Source organism: Saimiri boliviensis, chromosome 8, assembly GCF_048565385.1.
Source record: "Saimiri boliviensis isolate mSaiBol1 chromosome 8, mSaiBol1.pri, whole genome shotgun sequence".
NCBI lineage: Eukaryota > Metazoa > Chordata > Mammalia > Primates > Cebidae > Saimiri > Saimiri boliviensis.
Window position 1 is genome coordinate 12,133,300 of NC_133456.1, and position 13,905 is coordinate 12,147,204.

Genomic DNA, 13,905 nt, shown 5'->3' on the forward strand with positions numbered 1-13,905 from the left:
ATATCCAATGTGCAGAGCTAAGTTTGGGCAATGTCAGGATTGATTAAAACCTGAATTTCTGACACCCAGCCAGCATGCTTCCACTATTCTTCTTCCTCCACATCATCCTACTTTGCCCTTTGCTCAAATGTCCTACTTTCTGACTCTTTCCCACTCCTCAAAGCCTTTCCCATCATCTTGCTAAATCTCCCATCTTCACAGAGGAGGAGGCAGGGAAGTGACACAGTTCTCCACAGCATTCGGCATTTTGGTTTGTTAAAGTCTGCTAGCTGGCTGTTCTTCTACATCACTCCTCTTAGGCCTTTGGAGCTTCCCAACAGAAAAAGTGAATGTTATGAATGTGTTTTGTAAGCTGTAAAATACCATACAAATATATGCTCTACTATTTTAGAACATGAAATAATGCAACCCCTTCTAATCATACTCTCATTTCCCTTACCTCTTTAAGACAAAGAGAAGGCAGGAGCAAACTCTAATTTAAGGAAGACAAAGTTGAGGCTAAAGATCTGGACAAGAGTTATTTCTCCCCACACCATGCGACCCTTCAGGGCAGAGCCTATTTTGTGCTCCTTCTTTCATTCCTTACACTTCACCCAGGGATAGGTATCCAATAGATGTTCAGCAGAGTTTCCTGAATACGTGGATAAAATTTCACTTAAAATTTTTTCTACTTCTCTGTAGAATCTAACTATAAAAATCCCCGCAAGCACTCCCATATCCAAAAAAAAGTGTAGGTGACAGGGTAGGAGGTAGAAGGGAAGGTTGACAAAATGTTTCAATCAAATAGGAGGAATAAATTCAAGAGACCTAGTCTGGGCATGATGGCTGGCTTATGCCTGCAGTCTCAGCACTTTGGGAGGCTGAGGCAGACAGATCACTTGAGGCCAGGAGTTCCACACCAGCCTGGCTAACACAGTGAAACCCAGTCTCTACTAAAAATGCAAAAATTAGTTGGGCATAGTGGCACATGCCTGTAATTCTAGCTACTCGGGAGGCTGAGACATGAGAATCACTTGATCCCAAGAGGCAGAGGTTATGGTGAGCCGAGATCGTGCTACTGCACTCCAGCAGCCTGGGCAACAGAGTGAGACTTTGTCCCCCACTCCAAAAAAAAGATCTACTGTACAGCATGGTGACTATAGTTAACACCATGTATTGCATTCTTGTAAATCACTGCTAATAGATTTAAGCATTCTCACCACAAAAAAAAAGGTAAGTATGTTAAGTGATGACCATGTTTCTTCACTTAATTTAGCCATTCCATAATGTCATAATATGTAAATAATTCAAAACATCAGGTTGTATATAATAAATATACAGTGCATAATTGTCAATCTAAATTATTTAATTTAAAAAAAAAATTTTTTTTTTTTTGAGACGGAGTTTTGCTCTTATTACCCAGGCTGGATGTAATCCCAGCACTTTGGGAGGCCGTGGCAGGTGGATCACGAGGTCAAAAGATCGAGACCATCCTGGTCAACATGGTGAAACCCCGTCTCTACTAAAAATTTTTAAGTGTGAATGACCCTTGTTACCTGCCTGCAAATACAAATGTAACAGTGTAACTACTGGGAAATTTCCTCACCTACCCTTTCTTCCAAGTACCCAAATGGCTTAATTGTTCTCCCAGCATCTTTGGGAGGTTTGGCTCCCAAAAGTGGCACTGAAGAGCTAGGGCTCCTCTGAATACAGGAGGCAGTCCCAGATAGGACTGGGTGAGGTGATCCTTGCTGCTGAGGTTCTTCGATCTCAGTGTTTGGGACCAAGACCCAAAAGCCATCCCTTCTATTTCCCCTCAGGGAAAATCTCTTCTTCACCTTTGGCCCTGACAGCAGCCCCACCCACTTCAGGGAAAGCCCAGCCTCTCCAGGCCATTCAAGATTTGGTCTGATCCTGGGGTGATCTAGAATTCCCTGGAGGATTCCAATCTGCCTCCATGTGACCCTCTTGTTAAAAAGAAGTAAGGGCACCAGGTAAGAGGTCTCTGCTAGAGCAAAGCTCTATTCAAACCCTATGTGCCCATAAAGACAAATAATAGGAAGGAGTGGAGAAATCAGAGCAGCCCTGTGGCCAGCCTGAGAGCCCAAGGCACAGCACAGATGAGTCAGAGTATCCCATTCCACAGCAGAGCTGACCAGAACCTAAAGTATGAGACAAAGGAGCAAAGAGAATGCCAGGGGGCAAGAGACATGTACTAGAGGCCCAATCTGTAGGGAAGGAACCACAGAGAGTGAGACACCAAAATTCTATCACCCCTACCACAGGCAGGAGCCCACAGGCCAGTGTCCCAATTCACTCCACAGCTTCAACCACTATACTAGTGAACAGAGATGGCAGAGGTCCCTCCAGAAAAGAAGCCTGGGCAAGTTCTACAAATGCAGGATCAATACCAGCATGACATGTTTCTGGCACCAAATGAAAGGACTGAGCAGGAGTCCCCACAGCTAGATTGTCCACCAAGTCCCAGCTTACCCAGAGGGCCTCATGTCCCAAAGTGACAGTCAGCCCTTGCTGTAGGCATGCAGGGCTTAGCCACCATTTTACCATTTTAAAAAAGTTAGTCCCCAGGCAGGAAAAATATGTAATAGGCAGAGCCTGCAGAAGTTGAATGGCCAAGCAGGTAGAATAAGAAATAAAACACCCAGCAGAATTTCTGTGATAAGGCAGTCATTCAGTAATGGTAGTTCTAACTACTATCACAGTGTTGCCAACCTATCTTCACAGCCCCAACTTACTGCGCATGGCCCACAGGCACAACAGGTTCCCCTCACATAGCCCACACAAAGTTGGTCTGGCCCTCCACAGCCCCACAACTAGCAAGAGAAAAGGGCCCCATTCATAAATGCAGGACCTATGAGAAGGGGAAAGATTTATTAAAACCCCCAAATCCTAGCAGCAGCCTCCTATTCACATATGCAGGGAGGACTCCCCCAAACTGGGGTGAAAGGCATGACCTTTCGGGGGGGGCAAAGAAAAGCTTTTAGAAAAAAGCTTTCCTCTGAAAGCTTTGGCTTCTTAAACTCAGAACCAAAATGACTCAGAGGAAGGAGAGCTTTAGAAAAGGAACAGAAAACTGGTCCACTGCACTGTTCTTTGGCTCCCAATTAGCCCAAAGCCTGGCTCTGCTTTCAGTGAATTCTCGGCCTCTCCACATCTGAAGCCTTCAAGAAACCCTTTTTTAAAAAGCTAGAATTTCTTGGCCCAAAGAATAAAATTTGAATCTGATTAGCTTCTAGATGGAATTCCCAGTTTGCAAGAAAAATATGGGACACAGGAGCATCTTTAAATGACACCACAGGGATGCAGTCAGCATAAACCCGAATATAAGAAACCACAGGACAAATGAGACAGTTCTCTAATAAACTGCAAGGAGAAAAAAGGAAAGAAAATATATAAAGAAACTAGAGAGATGCATCAGACAGATTCAATGTGTAGACCCTGTTTAGATCACAATTCGAACCAATTGTAAAAGTAAATTCATAAGACAATCAGAAAAATGGAATCCTGACTGGATATTGCTGAGTTTAAGAAGAGATGATTATCCTATTTAGATGTGGCTGTGGTCCTGTGGTTACGTTCATGTAAAACCCTGATTTATTGGAAATACAAACTGAAATACTGATGATGAAATGTTGGGATGCCTGAAATTTGCTTCTGTAGGGGGTGGGATATAAGAGATAAGCTCATTTGGCCGTAAGTTGATGATGGCAGTGGCTAAGCAATGGGAACAAAAAAGTGCATTAGACCATTTCCTCTACTTTCATGTATGTTTGAAATTTTCCATAATAAAAAGTTTTTAAGATAGCATTTCTCAGCCAGGTACAGTGGCTCACACCTGTAATCCCAGCACTTTGGGAGGCCAAGGCAGGCAGATCACCTAGGTCAGGAGTTCAAGACCAGCGTGGCCAACATGGTGAAACGCCGTCTCTACTAAAAATACAAAAATTAGCCAAGAATGGTGGTGAGCATCTGTAATCCCAGCTATTTGGGAGACTGAGGCAGGAGAATCACTTGAACCTGGGAGGCAGAGGTTTCAGTGAGCCAAGATGGCACCACTGCACTCCAGCCTGGGCAACAGAGAAAGACTTCATCTCAAAAAATAATAATAATAATTAAAAAATAAACCAAAGTTAGCATTTCTCCTCATAATCTCTCCATTACATTTTTACATTTTTTAAATCAATAGCACCTTATTCGTCTTCATGATGCTGGGAACAATTATATTATCAAAAGTACCCTGCTTTCCCCGGAGAAATGCAAAAATGGTTGCTCTTTGGGTAAAATTTTTGACATCATCACCATTCAGATGTAAGATCACTTTAATTCACACCCCATGACATACCCTCTGTGAGATCCAGCCACTGGGGACAAAGAAGATCTCTAAGTGATAAAGGAGCATTATTTCCAGACCTGGAAGTTATATCCTTTCATTTTATCTTTACAAGCCTGGGACAGAGTTAGTCTCAGGTTTTTCTAGAGGCTTACTTGGCTGATAAAATATAACAAGTTTAGCTAATCCCAGAGATACCATGCCTGACAAATCCATTTTGAAACAGGAACTCTGGGTATGGTTCTCAGAGCAATCTTGCCCACCTTCCAGTGAACAACCAGGTTTTCCATGTCTAGCTACCTTCGGCTCAGGGTGTCTGTCTCCATAGCATATGGGCCAGAAGTGAGTAGAGGTGACTTTGGCATTGATTACGGATTCTGATGGGCACTGAGGGAGAAGAGCCTCTCTTGGCTTTGCCCTGGCTTTCCCCCAACCCCCTGCACTCAGCCTCATTCTCTGCTCACTGTCCCTGCCTGTGTAGACTACATTCTTTATGCCATTTCTATCTCTACCTCTCCTAACTCAGTCATTTTCCAGGATGCCTCATATCTCTACCTCTCCTAAAGCCCAGCTCTGCCTCTCCAGTATTCCCAATTAACAACCCTGTAAGTACTGCCTATTTGACATTTCTCAGATACTAAGCTGCCCACAGTGTCTCTCTTAGGGTTCTTCCATTATTTGCTTCTTCAAGAGCTATCTGACCAACCAGTCTGTGAGGTGCTGAAGGACAGGACACCAGCACTTTATATACTTTCCATATCCTCCACAAGGCCAAGAACTGTGCTTGCGTTTGATAGCTGACAAATACACCTTAGTTGATTGATTAGATATCAATTTGCAAAAATCAAAACATGTGCAAGTCCACAGAGCTGGTATAAACTAGACAGGCTGCCACTAGTCTATATGGCTCCCTCATGCAATTATTTTAAAAAGTACTTTCTGGGGTACTGATAAAGTTCTGTCTTGATCTGGTAGTGTGTCATGGGTGTATGTATAGGTAAAATCCCATCAATGTGCATGTTCCACTGTACATTAGGCATATATCCATAAATAAGTAAATGAATTAATGAGTGAATGATGCCCCTTTCTCTAAGAGGATGCAGCCTAAACCAGGGAACACAACTGAGAGAGTGGAGCCTGGGATAGAGTTTAGCTTTCTTCCTAACTGGCACTCCTTGGAAAAGGCACAGATTATATAATTGTACATGGCCACCCTGACAACAGAAGCAGAGAGCTCTTCCTTGAGGGACTGACTCTCCAATGCCCAAAGGTCCACATCATCCCGACGGGCTAAGAGGCAGCACTATGGGTGTGGCAGCACTGCTACTCATGGGTGTGGCAGCACTGCTACCCTACTTCAAGTCAGGCTCTTCAGCGGAAAATGCTGGAGCCACCCCCTCACAGAGTCCAAGTCAGCTTAGTATGAGGATGAAAAGACTAATTCAGCCTGCGATGACAAGGTAATATGGCAATAGAAAAGAGCTAGGATTTAACTCCCCCAGAACCTCAGTTCCATCTCCCTTTTACCTGGCCCTCTACCCACCTCTATGAGGTTTCTGACTGCCTTAAAATTCAAAATCTTGCTGAAAGCAAATATGTCTCTGTGTTAACACTGTTTTCTGAATGCCCAGAAGCACATCCACAGGGCTTTTCCCCCATCAATGGACAATCTGTTCAGCAGCATCTTAGAACAGAACATGCTAAATATGGCATCAGGTACCTGAGACAGACAGACTCTCTAGTGAGAGGAAGTAGAAGCCATTGTGATGCTGTAGAAGAGATAAGCCATGGAGGTGCTGCTCAGCTGAGGTGCTATGATAAGCTGAATATCAGCTGGAGAAGTAAATCCCACCGCCAAAGGGTCTCTAGTCCTGAGCTTTGGAGACAAATAACCAGCTCACTTCCTGAGCCTGATAGTCACAGGACCTCAGCACCACAGGCCCAGGTATGAGCCTTGCCGACAGTCAGGTAGCAGACTGTGTGACTACTAAATCCACCAGAAGTCTGTGGTTCCCCTTACTCACAGCAGTTCATGGGTCTGCCCTGCAGCAGAATGTATGGATGAAGTAGAAATGAAACACCAAAAAGGCATATGAGCAATAGACACTAGCCTCTTTCTGGTCCCTCTGAGCTGCCCAGGTCTTTCCAGAATTTCATATGACTGGCTCTGCAACATCTGATGAACTACAATCAGAGCAGCCTGTTTGGTTATCAGAAGAGAAATGACAAAATCCCCATACAGAGAACTCTCGATAACAAGGTGTTTTTCCATTCAGTTTCAGAAGCTTTCCCTTGGAAGAACACTAAAGCCTGGGTGAGCCTCCCTCAAGCTAAAACCCAAACAGCAACTCAACACGCAGCAAAATGGACAGTGTTTGCATTGCTAAGAGCTGTGTGCTATCCAACTGCATTACTATAACAGCTAATGCAAAATGGACAAATCTCACCTCTAAAAAGGATGCTCACAGTCTGACCTGTCTGCCGCAGGTTTCAAGCTACTAAGAGCCTTTCATTACTATTAGTTGTCTAAGAAATGACTTCTGAGAAAATAAACACACGAGAGGCAGTCAGGCAGCCAAAGGATAAAAAATTACGCATCCTCACAGTTTATGTGTCCCCACACAGAAAAGCCAGGGCAACATGTATCAGCAGACTCACATGGAGCTGGAAGCACCCCCCCCACCAACTCCCTGAGGGTTTTGCTACTCTCCAAGCCTATTCGGCGCAAAGATAATGCCTTCCATTTCATCCTGTCATCTCTTAGTGGTTTTCCTGAATTTTGAGTCTACTGACTTATTATATATTGGCATTTCCTTACAGGCTTTGCTACCACTTGATTGTTTTTGCAGGACCTGGGTTGGCACACATTTAAAACAAACTGGTTTCACAGTATTTAATCAGATATGTTCTGTTTAAAGCATTCTATGTGGGTTTCAGCTTTTCCACTGGTTTGATCTAAATCGTAAGGTAACAAGAACGTATCTGGTGCTGGATGACTCAATAGCATTTTTGCTTCACCCCAAAATGTTTCCCTAAACGGTGGTGAAAGCACACAATCCTATTAGTATTGTTGGGCCTAAATAAGCACCTCTTGGTGTCCAATGGGCAATTCTCCTTTCCCCCAAAGGTGATTACAGCCACCAAATGCCCAAGAAAAGCCCAAAACCAAGTTCATGGTTCAACTATTTTCATCCTCTGTTCCTCGCAGTGACGCTTATCTTCCCTGACAGCCACTCCCATTGTGCTCTTTCCTCGGCCCGGCACAATGGACACATGCAGACACCAGCAGTAAGGGAGGACCTTTTCCATCCCATTGCTCCCCTGTGCGGAGGGACCAGGCTAAGGTTACATAAGCCCCTCCTGAGCGGTCAGGCCCCAACGTTGGGGAGAAGCGAATTTGGGGTTCGTGACGGAGTCACGGTCTACAGGCCCCGACTGACCCTGCGCTCGTCATCCTGCCACGCCAAGGCGGGGCAGCTGGAAAGGAAGAGCCGCTTCCCGCGACCACCCAGTTCACGCCAATCCGGCAGGGTTCAAAGTGCGGCGGGACGTCGAACCTCGCTGTCCACACTAGATCGCAGGATACTCGGCCCGGGCCCCAGCCTCAGGCTGCAGCTCACCGCCCCCCGGGCGCCGAGACACGCGCTTACCTGCCCGGGCCGGGGCCGGGGCCGGGGCCGGGGCCGGGGCCAGGGACCGGATGTCCCGCGGTACCCCGCGCTGCTCCCGCCGCGGGGAGCTGTCCGCCGCCGGCTGGTGCTGAAGGCGGCTTCCCTGCGCCGGGGCCGGGGCCGGGGCCCGGGCCCGGGCCGGGACCGGCGCCTCCAGGCGGCAGCGGCCCGTCGCCAGGGCCACCTTCCAGGCTGGCCTCGTTGCCCATGGCGGGTGGGCTCGGGGTCGCGCTGCGCCCGGGCCGGCAGCTCCCGGGCGGTGCTCACACTCTCGGCGCCGCCACCACCACCGCCATCTCCCAGCTCGGCTCGCGCCGTCGCCTGCCGCTGCGCATGCGCTCCCGCGCCCCCCTTCCCTGTACACGCCCCCTCCCCCAGTGCGCGCTCTCGCCAGCCCGCTAGGAAGTGTGTCCACGCGCTAGCCTCGGGGTCGCTGGGAAACGGCTGCCGGCGCCCGCGCATGCGTTTTCCAGGGCCGACGCGGCTGTCGCGTGCTGACAGGAGCCGAGCGGGGGCCGGCGGGAGTGTTGCGAGGGCCCTGTGAGGAGGGGCACCGGCCACTAGAAGCGGCCGCGGGGGCGTGGCGCTGAGCCCTGATTTGGAGTCAGGGGCGCTTTCCACCTCGGTGAACTCGGAAGTAGCAACTCTCCTCCGGGTAACCGGAGTGCCACAGCAGGCAGGCGTCGTGAGGACGAGCCTTGGAGAGGAGAGGGGCTACCCGAGGTGGCCTCAGAGGATGCCTAAGAGGAAGGCAGGGAATAAGTGTGTTCAGAGACGCAAGGTCGTAGAAGGAAGGAGAGGGAGGGTGCTGGGTGGACAGGCCGGATTGTGAGGATCTCTAAGACCAGCTGGGGAGTGGAGCCTTTATCCAGATGGCGATGGGAACCATCTGGGATTCACGCTGAGGAATTCGAGTCTCAGGAAGCACCCCGGGGACAGATGGAGGATGTGACAGGGCCGCCTGAAGCCAACTGGAAGGCCACCTCAGCCGGCCCTGGGAGAGTGACCTTGGGGATGGAGAAGAGGAGCTGATGATTCTCAGGCCTGGAGCTGTAGATCCCGGGACAGTCTCCACACAGGTCCGCAGGTTGCCTCTGCAGTACCCTAAGAGCTTTCGGAATTACTTCTCTGCTGCCTCACACTTACAACCGGTGTCTGCCCATTACTCAGGATTGTCTGCCTCGGTGGCTTCTCACACAAGCCTGTGCTTTCCTGAAGAAGCATATTTCTCAGGAGATGCAGCTTATATTCCAGTTCGTCTCTGGCTTCATAAATCTTGACTGTGTAGAAGGGCTTGAGTAACGTGGACTCATTTTACAAACCCATTTAACTCTCCTAATGATGCGGAATATATCAGATAGGGTGTCAGCTGTTCTAACTGGACCTGGAATAATCCAGGGATCCCAGTGAACGCCAATAGCTAGCCTGCTGGACAGACTGGTGGCTGTGTCAGTTCTGCTGCCAGGACCCCCTGGGCCTGCCCCTAGGCGCTCCAAGCTGTTCCTCCCTACCTCCGGGATGGAGCAGGTAAGAGAAAGAGGAAATACAGAGCCCTCATTTCCTGATGTTTTCTCCTGACCTTATACCTCCCATCTTTCACACTAAACTGCCTGGCCCCTCTGGGATGACCTAGGATGAAGAGAGCCTCTCTTCCTGTATATGATGGTCCTTGCCATGTTTCCTCCTGCGCTGCTGGATATTTGATTCAGCTTCATGAGTGGTGACTGCATGTGCACATTTAGGTTCTAGAAGAGCCTGCATCTCATCCCTGCCCCTCCCCAGATGGGACCTTGGCAACTGACTTAGGCTTACTGAGCCTCCATCTCCTATTCTGCAAAGTTAGAATATTAGTAGCTCCTCTATATGGGGGATTATAAGGGTGGAGTGGCTGATGTAGGTATATAATTTTTTTTTTTTTTGAAGACAGAGTCTTGCTCTGTCACCCACACTGGAGTACCGTGGTGCAATCTCAGCTCACCGCAACCTCCACCTCCCAGGTTCCAGCAATTCTTCTGCTTCAGCCTCTCGAGTAGATGGGATTACAGGCTCCTGCCACCACACCTGGCTAGTTTTTGTATTTTTAGTAGAGACGTGGTTTCGCAATGTTGGCCAGGCTGATCTCGAACTCCTGACGTCTAGTGATCTGCCCACCACGGCCTCCCATAGTGCTGGGATTACAGGTGTGAGCCACCATGCCCAGCCTGATGTAGGTAAAACAGCAGGGCAAGTGTCAGGGCACACATATGACAACTCTGTTATTAGTTGTCTCCCTGGTGGTAGTCTGGGATGTGTTGGTCTTGTTCCACATATTTCCTTCTGGGGAAGAATATGCTCACAAACACTATGGGCAGGCCAGAGGCCTGACCTTATCTCAACCCAGGCCGTTATGGCTTCACAGACCCCAGTCAGTGTGGGTTGGGCTACTTGAAATGGGGGGAAAAGGATGTTAATTTTTTTGTTTTTGTAGAAACCACAGGAGCTATGGTTTTCCACAGATTTAAATCAACATGGCTCTGGTTCCCGTGCACTTAATTAGCTCTACCCGGCCTGCAGGCCTGGGGAGTTGCCCTTCTCACAGTGATTCCTAGCTGCTAGTAGACTTTCAGGGCTTCTGCTGCCTTGGTGACAAAAGGCACAGTGGACCCAGGAGGACCTGAAAATGTGGGTTAGAGGTGCCCCTCCTCTCCTCTCAAACTCTCTCAGTTCCATTTCCTTTGAGGAGAATCCCCAGGAACATGCCTGCCCTGTGCTCATTCACCCCTGATATTCGGCCCAGGGACTCCTGCTGACCATGGGATGGTGCTGGCCTCTGGTTATCTGGGGTTCTGATTCAGTCTCCCGTTTTCATTCACTGTCTCAGAGGCTTTTACCTCCTCTTGACCTAGATTGGGGCTCCTCAACAGCAAGACCTTGTCTGACTGGTCCAGGACTGGCCTTCAGCAGGCCCTCAGGGTCTGATAGTTGTGCTGGGTTCTCCATGATGCTCTGAGCATTTCCCTCACCTGTGCCTCCAAGGGGTCCACCAATCACCAGGCTTAAAGGCACCCAGAGAGATCTCTGGCTTTAGCTGCTGACTTAATAAGTAACAGGGAGAGTGCAGGGATTGCATCTGGCTAATCCTCATGGAGGGGTTGTTGATGAGCTGTCTTCATTCATCCAGGAAAATTCACTAGACTTGACTGTGCTTTATGACAAATGAATAAACAAATCTTTCCGTTTGTGCAAGCCAGCTGTGTGATATGTCAAATACTACTTCCTCCTGGGTCCAACTGCTGCCCCACCAGGGTCGGGATGGACCTAGAGACCCTGCAGGAGTTTCCCAGTCCCCTAAGCTTCACTTGCTAAAAGTTAAAAGTATCTTCTTCCCACTTCAGCATAACATGGGACACATGGCAGCCATTTTAGAGATGGCCAGATGGGAAGACAATCAATCTACATGCCTAAATGGAACTGACGGACATGTGTCAGCTTGCTTCTCCAGCCTATGCTCTCAGACACTTGTAGAGAGGGAAAATGGAATGAAAGAATAAAATAAAATCCAGGGCCAGGCACGATGGTTCACTCCTGTAATCCTAGTCTCGACCCTTTGGAAGGCCAAGGCAGGTGGATTGCTTGAGCTCAGGAGTCTGAGACCAGCCTGGGCAACATGGTGAAACCCTTCATCTACTAAATACAAAAACTAGCTGGGTGTGGTGGTATGCACCTGTAGTCCCAGCTACTTGGGAGGCTGAGGTGGGAGGATCACCTTAGCCTGGGAGGTCAAGGCTGCAATGAGCTGTGATGGTGCCACTGCACTCCCACGTGGGTGACAGAACGAGATCCCATCTCAACAAAACAAAACAAAAAACAAAAATCCAGGTGGGAAAAGGCCCAATCAGAGCCAGCTCACTGCTGGGATTAGTGGAAATGATTAGGCAAATCATGGGAGAGTGAAGAGATGACAGAACCTCAGGAACTACACCCAGCTGTGCCATGGACAAAACATCATGCAGGTCATCCCTAAGAAGGGGGAAAGGGGGAGAGGTCAGACTCTTCCCTGCTTACCCATAAGTTCAGTTCACCCTGGGCTGATGCTTTCAGATGGCAGCTTCCATGGGGAAGCACAAGATCCAAAGATCAAGATGTCTATGTGGGTGAAGAAGAATAGCAAACTTTGTAGGCACGAATAGGAGTTAGAGATCAGAGGAGGAAGACAACAAAGAAGGATGACACAGGACAGACTACATCTAGAGGATGCCATAGACTTTGGACTATTCCAGAGAGGCTGAGAGAGTTGGCTTCTGTCTACAAGGCTCCTTGATCTCTGCACCCTTCTTTTTGCTAAAGTGCTGCTGAGCCCTGTCTCACCTCCCAATGAGAAGCAACTCAGGAAATGGGCTCCCTGCCCTCCTCCTTCTCTGGGAGAGAGAAACAGAACTGAAGAGGAAGGAAGGAAGCCCAGAGAAGCAGAGGCTTTCATTGATATAGCTAGATCAAACTGACAAAAAAAAAAAAAGCAGAGGCTTTCTTTCCTGGCTGAAGTTTGATGGCACTGCCCACTAACATAGATAATGAAGCAGCTCCCCAAGCAAGCCTTAGGCTGGCATGAGGCTGCAAACAAGAGATTGTATTTTTAGTCTGCTCAGTAGCCCACCTGGGCTGGCCTGGTCAACCTCACTTGTATACTGAGGTTTTCAGCTGGCCAAGGCCCTTGGTAAAGCAGGAGAAAGGAATAAGGCTGGAAGGTACAGAATTTGCTTCATGCCTTGCCTACATAATTTCATTACTGTTCCAGTTGGCAAATCTTTGCTTGCATTATGTAAAAAAAAGGCAGTAAAAATTGTCAGAAATATTTACCACCAGCCTAACCCCACCACCCATGCATTGCTACCAAGAAAGCTAATTAAGGCCCATTGCTATTAGAGTTGCATGATTCTGAAGGCTTGTTATGAAAAGAAAAAATAATGAAGACATGGTTCCTCCAAGTCATAAGTGTCTAAGCCAAAACATACTGCATCCTGGCTGTGCTTAGTAGCTCATGCCTGTAATCCTAGCGCTTTGGGAGGCTGAGGCGGGTGGATCCTGAGGTCAGGAGAACGAGACCAGCCTGGCCAACATGGTGAAACCCCATCTCTACTAAAAATATAAAAATTAGCCAGGCACAGTGGCAGGTGTCTGTAATCCCAGCTACTTGGGAAGCTGAGGCAGGAGAATCACTTGAATTCAGGAGGCGGAGGTTGCAGTGAATCGAGATCACACCACTGCACTCTAGCCTTGGCAACAGAGCAAGACATCTCAAAAAAAAAAAAAAAAAAAAAAAAGCCAAACTGCATCCCTTGTCCCTCTGTGTTCCCCCAAACAAGCCTCTGGGCTGATTTTGCCTATCTCACTCATGCACGCATGCACTCATCCTCCTTCAGCCAGCACATACCTGACTCCTACTCGGTGCCAAGTCCAGAAGAGACTGTGACCTGCCCTTGAAGAGCTCTGTTTGCAGGAAGAGAGAGATAGGCACACAAATTGTTTTCAATAAACAACAGAAAATGACACCAGAATCTCTATTGTGATCCTGTCCCCCATCCACCTCTGTTCCATAGATTGGGGAAGAACAGTCCCAAGTGGAAAGTCATGCACTCATGCCCTCTCCTGACCAGCCCAGATGTCTTACTCCAGACTACAGTGGTTCAGGCATGGCTCTGACCATTCATGGGAAGGGGTAGCTTGCTCAGCCCCTCCACAAGACTCAGTTTTTCATGTCTTCAGGGAAGTCTCTCAGAGAGGTCCCTACTTCCTGACTCCTCTGTGCCTCTTCTACTGCAAACCCAGTGACATTTCTGAGAATCACCCTTTACCATCAGGAATCTCAGGCTACGGGACATAGCCACTCTCTCCACTGAGCTCTATCTCTGTCCTAATCAGAATGGA

At 48.3% G+C, this 13,905-nt stretch overlaps 1 protein-coding gene and 1 pseudogene across 2 annotated transcripts in view; one reads left to right on the top strand and one right to left on the bottom strand.

Moving 5' to 3' along the window:
• The window catches only part of BSN (bassoon presynaptic cytomatrix protein), a 113,495-nt gene extending 105,178 nt beyond the window's left edge, over positions 1 to 8,317 (bottom strand). For both annotated transcript variants that reach the window (XM_074403836.1, XM_039477610.2), the window contains exon 1: positions 7,981 to 8,317. In XM_074403836.1, coding sequence (XP_074259937.1) covers positions 7,981 to 8,210 — 230 coding nt within the window. In that variant the 5' untranslated portion in view covers positions 8,211 to 8,317. The remainder of the gene's footprint in view (positions 1 to 7,980) is intronic.
• A 144-nt stretch (positions 8,318 to 8,461) lies between these two features.
• Positions 8,462 to 11,188, top strand: LOC141585305 (uncharacterized; annotated as a pseudogene).
• Positions 11,189 to 13,905: the final 2,717 nt, after the last annotated feature.